At 39.9% G+C, this 7869-nt stretch overlaps 1 protein-coding gene and 1 long non-coding RNA gene across 2 annotated transcripts; both read left to right on the forward strand.

Annotated features, from left to right (window-relative positions):
* The first annotated feature begins 231 nt into the window (after positions 1–231).
* On the forward strand, positions 232–2965 carry LOC146693545 (histone-lysine N-methyltransferase set-1-like). The gene is made up of 5 exons (XM_085478658.1): positions 232–268; positions 596–721; positions 805–967; positions 1086–1278; positions 2837–2965. Exons 1-5 carry the CDS (start codon positions 232–234, stop codon positions 2963–2965), a joined length of 648 nt encoding a protein of 215 aa, XP_085334784.1.
* Positions 2966–6549: 3584 nt separating this feature from the next.
* LOC146693546 (uncharacterized) lies at positions 6550–7388 on the forward strand. Its single transcript, XR_014923859.1, has 3 exons — positions 6550–6650; positions 6729–6785; positions 7217–7388. It is a non-coding gene; the product is annotated as an uncharacterized LOC146693546 (long non-coding RNA).
* The last annotated feature ends 481 nt before the right edge of the window (positions 7389–7869 follow it).

The following is a 7869-nucleotide window of genomic DNA, read 5'->3' on the forward strand; positions in this document are numbered from 1 at the left end:
TGCTTTATGGACTGTTAGTTAGTCTTTGAAGAAGTAAAACGGCCCCAGCGTTTGTCATTGAGTAAATAAAACAGGGCTGAGGACTAACCGCGTCAACGCGATAAAGCGGGCTAACCAGTGTTAGGATTTACTCGGTGTTAAAAGCATTATTGTGGCTTAAACGTGTTAATGCCGACATCGCGACTAATGCGACTAACAATTAAACCAGCGCAGTCTGAGTCAAAATCCCTGATGTCGCTGTTAGCTAATTTCGGGCAGTTTGTCCAATGTCTGTCCATTCTGCTGACAGCCCTAAAATAAAAGCAAGGGGTATAAGTGTTTTTAGTTGTGTATTTATTTATATGCCTGAAGAAAAAACCTCTTACAGTTTTGATGCCTAAGCTTTCTCAGTACTTGTATCACTCTCTGCAGTAGCCATTACAGAAATGTCACATGTCGCCATTTTGAGTACTAGGCCTTTAACATTTTAAAAGAAGGCATAAATTAGGACTATGAATAAGTCAGCTGTGTTTATGCTGTAAACTACACTACTGCTAGTTCTGCTACTACTAATGATGACGATAATCGTAATACTTTATATGCTTTGGTAATACAGCAAATCAAAACGTACAGGAGAACATGCGAAGGAGACTCATTCCTCCACGGGAGGATGCAGTCTGTCATGTTTCTGCTGGAAGGGACAAACTGGGACTTGATATCCACTACATAAATGCCTTCAAAGGTAAGTTGGTCTTTAGTTTGGATTAGATTTGGAGTTTGTCACTTTGTCTTTTGTCACTCACTTGGTATGCCTCTGCAATTCAGGTCGGGGCATTTTCACGACTGTTCCATTCCAAAAAGGAGACTTTCTTTTCAAATACAGAGGTAAACTCATAACAAAAGAAGAATGTGAGCGGAGACACAGAGTTTATCATGACAGCCTGAAGGTGTTCATGTTTGAATTCAAGTTTGATGGAAAACTCTGGTGGTGCGTATTATATCAGTGTAGTTTGATTAAGATTAAATTACACATTGCTTTTGATTTATGAAAAAAAAAGCTTCCTAACTAACTAGTTAAGCTAATACTTTTTTGCCTAACCTCACAGTGTGGATACATCTCAAGAAGATGGGTCATTAGGCAGACTTGTCAACGACAACCACATCAGTCCAAGTGCTAAGATGAAAATATTAAACATCAATGGAAAGCCCCATCTATGCTTATTTGCAAGCAGAGACATAAGTCCAGGCGAAGAAATAGACTATAATTATGGTGACTCGGATTGGCCTTGGAGATGCAAGGTATTTCTACAATTGTACTTTTTGGAACTGATAAATTGCATACCGTAAGCCATTTTTACATTTGTACCTACTCAAATTGGCTTAAAGTGACTTAGGGCATCTAGTTGTTCACTGAAATTGAGTATCACCTACTGTGCCTGGGGTCACTATAGCAATGCAGCCGAGCATCCAGTGATATAAATGCCACAGCAAGCATGGACGTCAAGGTGACAAAATGCCTGCTGCTCAGTCTATACTTTAGTGTTCAATTCAGGGATCACGCTGTTAATTTTGGTCGCTATTTCAAACATTTCAGAGTTTAAAAAATGATGGCTTGGATTTTCACGAAGGAGGCGCACTCACCATTGACCAGCCACCTGGTGGCATTCAGTCTATGTCAAATTTTCTGATCACTTTGGATCACTTGGAACCTTGGTGCAGTAGTTACTGAAAAACTACATGGTATTATAACCTACTGGAAAAACGGGGGTAGGTACTAATGGAAAACAGGCAATTGTGATGGCTGCCACATCAAAGCCCTCTAAAAGCAATAAAAAAATATCAGCAGGTATGCAGAAATAAAAAATGGCTTTCGGTTTCTAAATTTTAACAGTGATTGATGTTTAATGTGATTCTACACAGCAAAATCTCCAGTGTTAAATTAACACTAGAGAGTGTCTATATGGGTCCACACCTCTGAACAGGGCCAGGGGGATTTTCCAGATTGGCATTAGTGCAATTTACAGGGCATTTTTCACAACATTAGGATGTGTGCCACAGTGCAACACTGTTGAGTGTTAAATTAACACTTTTGACAGTGTTATATGTTTAAAAGTAACCTAGTCAGTTTTGAATTTTATTCCTTCCTAGTTAAATTTACCCTTTTTAATTTTTCATATTTATTTCCTATCTTATTCATAGCCTTTCCTTTTTTTGTTTTCTTTAGGTCACGAGCAGTTGTCCAAGCATTTCACTACATATCGTACTGTGTATGACTGTGTACGTGACAAATAAAATTTGAATTTGAATTTGAAGATTAACAATGGCTAACACTGAGAAGTGCTGATTTTCTAACACTGGAATTAACTCAAAATGTTAGAAATATTCCAGAGTTAGAAAATCAGCACTGCTCAGTGTTAGCCATTGTTAATCTTCAAAACTGACTAGGTTACTTTTAAACATATAACACTGTCAAAAGTGTTAATTTAACACTCAACAGTGTTGTGTGGACCCATATAGACACTCTCTAGTGTTAGTTTAACACTGGAGATTTTGCTGTGTAGCCTCTTTAGTTAGATTCATTTTAAATTTTGTCCCTCGAAGATAAATGGGCCCTAGTGACAGTTCGTTGCTGCTACAGGTGATTGTTTTACTCCTTTAGCAATGGCTTAAAAAATATTAAAGAAATCACACTGACTATTTGTCTCTTAATCATAGGGCCTTAAATTCTCTATACATGACAGTGAATATTTTAAAGACATTAGCTTGAAACTTATCTTTCTCATACAGTTTATTTAATGTTTCAAAAGCCTCTTTAAAAATGCACTGTATTTTCATTTTCTATCTGTTACACACGAAGACTGAGACCAGCCAGATTCAGAAGACTGTGAGCTGCCTAAAGCCGCAACCAAACAGCTTTCCAAACAATGATCTGGACCTGAAACATCCAGAGCCTGAAAGGGTAAATATAATCCAGTGTACCACTTAATGAACTAATAATTTAATCTATCATCATTCTTTATGGATGCTGTGTGTGTGAGTGTGTTTGGCAGTCACCTGGGTGTGATGTGATTTACATGGACCGTGGCTTGTAGGTCCCTTTCATTGTTTCAAAGTGCAAGTCTGGATAACATCTGAGTGTGTGTGTGTGTTAACCACCCAAATGTGACTTAGGAGGACCACCCTGTTATTGGGGGACTCCGTCAAAGTTTGCTTCATGGTGACATCACTCTGGTTTTAGGAGGGGTCTTCTCGTATTTTTTGACAGTTTGACCTACAGCATGCAGAACTGACTGCATGTGCCTTGTTTCTATGTTGAAATGGTTTGAAACTCAGGCTTGAACATTAAGATAGATAGTACTATACAACTTCTTAACTTGTTTTAGGCACTTTTTACTGCTATAGTGCATGGGTTCTCTCTGGCTGTGTACTCTGGCTTCTTCCCACAGTCCAAAGATGTAGCTTATGGGGTTAGGTTAACTGGTGATTCAAAACTGCCCTTTGATGTGAATACAAATGCTTGTCCTTCCATGTTAGACTGGTGATCTGTCCAGGTTGTACTGCCCTATGGTAGCTGGTATAGGCCCCAAACCTGCTACCCCACAATCCTGATAAGGATAAGTGGAAGAGGATGGATGATTGCAAAGGAATCAGTTGTTAATTATTGTAACCAGTATTTTTTCAGAAGAAAACATTTCTTGAGTGAAACCCCCCCCCCCCCCCCCCCCCCCACACACACACACACACACACATGCAAAATAAAAACAGAAGCACAGGCCTGCCCAGTACAGTTGAGAGAAGAGCACTTGGTCTAATCTTTGTGCCATCTTTTCTTTGTTGCAGGATCTTGATGAAGAAATGCCTCAGCAAGGCTCAGAAGCCATGCATTCTTCTTCAGTGCAAGATTTTGAAGAGGTAACATTGACCTAGGACAGATTTTAATGAATGTTTCTCATGCACGATGTGTACCTTACGCTATTTGTTATTATCGCTATTTAATGTTTCAAAAGCCTCTTTAAAAATGCACTGTATTTTCATTTTCTATCTGTTACACACGAAGACTGAGACCAGCCAGATTCAGAAGACTGTGAGCTGCCTAAAGCCGCAACCAAACAGCTTTCCAAACAATGATCTGGACCTGAAACATCCAGAGCCTGAAAGGGTAAATATAATCCAGTGTACCACTTAATGAACTAATAATTTAATCTATCATCATTCTTTATGGATGCTGTGTGTGTGAGTGTGTTTGGCAGTCACCTGAGTGTGATGTGATTTACATGGACCGTGGCTTGTAGGTCCCTTTCATTGTTTCAAAGTGCAAGTCTGGATAACATCTGAGTGTGTGTGTGTGTGTGTGTGTGTGTTAACCACCCAAATGTGACTTAGGAGGACCACCCTGTTATTGGGGGACTCCGTCAAAGTTTGCTTCATGGTGACATCACTCTGGTTTTAGGAGGGGTCTTCTCGTATTTTTTGACAGTTTGACCTACAGCATGCAGAACTGACTGCATGTGCCTTGTTTCTATGTTGAAATGGTTTGAAACTCAGGCTTGAACATTAAGATAGATAGTACTATACAACTTCTTAACTTGTTTTAGGCACTTTTTACTGCTATAGTGCATGGGTTCTCTCTGGCTGTGTACTCTGGCTTCTTCCCACAGTCCAAAGATGTAGCTTATGGGGTTAGGTTAACTGGTAAATCAAAACTGCCCTTTGGTGTGAATGCAAATGCTTGTCCTTCCATGTTAGACTGGTGATCTGTCCAGGTTGTACTGCCCTATGGTAGCTGGTATAGGCCCCAAACCTGCTACCCCACAATCATGATAAGGATAAGTGGAAGAGGATGGATGATTGCAAAGGAATCAGTTGTTAATTATTGTAACCAGTATTTTTTCAGAAGAAAACATTTCTTGAGTGAACCCCCCCCCCCCCCCCCCACACACACACACACACACACATGCAAAATAAAAACAGAAGCACAGGCCTGCCCAGTACAGTTGCAAGAAGAGCACTTGGTCTAATCTTTGTGCCATCTTTTCTTTGTTGCAGGATCTTGATGAGGAAATGCCTCAGCAAGGCTCAGAAGCCATGCATTCTTCTTCAGTGCAAGATTTTGAAGAGGTAACATTGACCTAGGACAGATTTTAATGAATGTTTCTCATGCACGATGTGTACCTTACGCTATTTTCCGATAGTGAAATGGTTTATTCATCCTCTTGAGTGATGCATTTTTAGTAACTGTCAGATTACTGTTCTTTTGTCTTCATTTTCTATCTGTTACACACGAAGACTGAGACCAGCCAGATTCAGAAGACTGTGAGCTGCCTAAAGCCGCAACCAAACAGCTTTCCAAACAATGATCTGGACCTGAAACATCCAGAGCCTGAAAGGGTAAATATAATCCAGTGTACCACTTAATGAACTAATAATTTAATCTATCATCATTCTTTATGGATGCTGTGTGTGTGTGTGTGTTTGGCAGTCACCTGGGTGTGGTGTGATTTACATGGACGAAGTTTATTAGTTGATATCTGCAACTGAATTGAAAACACCTCACCTTTCCAACTGTCCAAAACAAATAAATGTTGCAATATTTTGCTAACAGTGTCACAATCATCGTCTGGTGTGCACAACAATATCATCTTTGGACAAGTGCATTCAGTGTGTGGGACTGGTTTCCTCCCTTAAGTGGCTTGGCTATAAGTGCAAAGGTGAGACATTTAGTGAATAGGTACATTATATAGTAAAAAGCATTAATGGAGTTCAACAAGTTAAGACTAGCTGAAATGAACACTGCTCCCTTTTTAATTAATGGGTGGTCACGTCTAATTAAAGAAATGTAGTATTACCTCATTGGTGCAGGACCTTGTAAAAATGGTATACTTGGGATTGTCCTCAATTCCCCATTCCATAACATAAACTGCTCAAAATAATAAAGGGAACACTTAAACAATGCGATGTTACTCCAAGTCAGTCACACTTCTGTTATATCAAACTGTTCACTTAGGAAGTAACACTGACAACCAGTTTCACATGCTGTTTTGCAAATAGAGTAGACAACAAGTGGAAATTATAGTCAATTCACCATAATAAAGGACTGGTTCTGCAGGTGGTGACCACAGACCACTTCTCAGCACCTATGCTTTCTGGCTGATGTTATGGTTACTTTTGAATGCTGGCGGTGATTTCATTTTAGTGGTAGCATGAGACAGTCTACAACCCACACAAGTGGCTCAGGTAGTGCAGCTCATCTAGCGTAGCACATCAATGTGAGCTGTGGCAAGAAGGTTTGCTGTGTCTGTTAGTGTAGTGTCCAGAGCATGGAGGTGCTACCTGGATGTGGAGTAGGCCATAGGAGGGCAACAACCCAGCAGCAGGCCTTAAATAGTAAAAGTATGTACTATAATTTCCAGTATTTGCTCTGTTTTTTGTCATATCTCGTTGTTAATGTGAGGTTTTTGGGGGGGGTTGTATGTATTTGGTTTTTTTGGTTTTTTTCCCCCACAATTTCTCAGATGAAATTGCATTAAGTGATGCTGAAACAAAGGACAGTGAGAGTGAATCGGATGATGATGACACAGCACTCACAATGTCGGCGTGTGGCACCAGTGAGCCTGTACATGCAGTAGCTGATTCCACAAACACAGCGCAGCCCCAAGACACTGTAGATTGTGGTAAGTTACCACTAGCTTGGTTTCTGTGGATAAAATGTTTGTTACAAATATTAAAACTTAATCAAATTGTGTAATCAGCAGATGAAGGACTACTCACAATGCCTGCAGCAAGTGAGACTGCTGCTCCCTCTGAAGGTAAGGGGTGCAAGTTGGTTCTCTAAGCTTATTATTGTTTCATCACTTTGCAACATATGGCAAACTGCAGAGTGGTGGCAAAAAGTCACTTGGATGAGTGACAAAATGTTTCTCCCACTGAAAACGCTACGTCCAGATTAACAGAATCAACGTTTTGGGATTTACTTACCTGGATGATTGAGCATGCATCAAGAGACTTTTATTCAACTTTTTATTCAGTCTTTTATTCACAGCGGAACACTAAATGTCTCATTTTAGAAATTTGATAAATTTTCAAACAGAATTTTAGCTCGTTTTGATATTGATGGTAGCAACACATTTCAGAAGTTAGTACAGGGTAGCATCCATTCTTTTAACAAGCAAATGTTTTTTGGTTTTTTTTGTTTGGTTTTTTGTTTGTTTTAACTACTACTACTTTATATATCTTCCAGAGAAAAATGCTGCTCAATCCCACAATTCCCGAAGAGCTCCCAAAAACATGTGGTCCAAGGCTGAGGTTGCTGCAGTGATGAGGCATTTGAAAGACCACATAAACGAAGGGAAACTAGCCACCAAAAATGAATGCAGTCATTGCAAATTGGTAGAAGATCCGGTGTTGGCAGGAAGAACGGTTCAAAACATAAGAGATTTTGTAAGAAACAGAGGATTGACTGCAAAAAGGCAGAAAAAAATGAACTAAAATAACTGTTTAGAGAGCTGTGGTTTTACATCTTGGTCAGATTGCCAATTGTTGTTAACACTGATGTTCTGTTTAAAGAAAAAAAAGTTCTTGTTAAATACAGAAGTAGTTTGTGTCACGGCGAGTGAGAGGAGCCGTGTGGAGGAAATGAAGGGGGATCCAAACGCAGGCAGTAGTGGAGAGGTGAAGGTGGTTTATTGAACACAAAATGAGGACAAACAGCAAATGGAGCTCGAACTAAACTATACAGGGAAACAGCTAAACTATAGCGCAGAAACCAGAACATGAACATGAAGCAGGGCGAGCAGAAGCAGACGATGGTTAACAGCAGGGTGAACACACGAGCGAGACACGGTGGTTACACAGACGGACCAGCAACTACAATGACGGAGGACACGACTTAAA

The sequence above is a fragment of the Copadichromis virginalis genome, linkage group LG14, assembly GCF_057382275.1.
Source record: "Copadichromis virginalis isolate Kocher_CV1m ecotype Utaka linkage group LG14, C_Virginalis_male_GT1.1, whole genome shotgun sequence".
In the NCBI taxonomy this organism is placed as follows: Eukaryota; Metazoa; Chordata; class Actinopteri; order Cichliformes; family Cichlidae; genus Copadichromis; species Copadichromis virginalis.

Excerpts from the sequence above, each read along its gene's own strand:
- LOC146693545 (XM_085478658.1), top strand. The coding sequence starts at position 232 with ATGTCGCTGTTAGCTAATTTCGGGCAGTTTGTCCAAT. Across the intron at positions 269-595 it reads TTTCGGGCAGTTTGTCCAAT|CAAATCAAAACGTACAGGAG; the intron begins GTCTGTCCATTC and ends TTGGTAATACAG. Across the intron at positions 968-1,085 it reads TTTGATGGAAAACTCTGGTG|TGTGGATACATCTCAAGAAG; the intron begins GTGCGTATTATA and ends CTAACCTCACAG.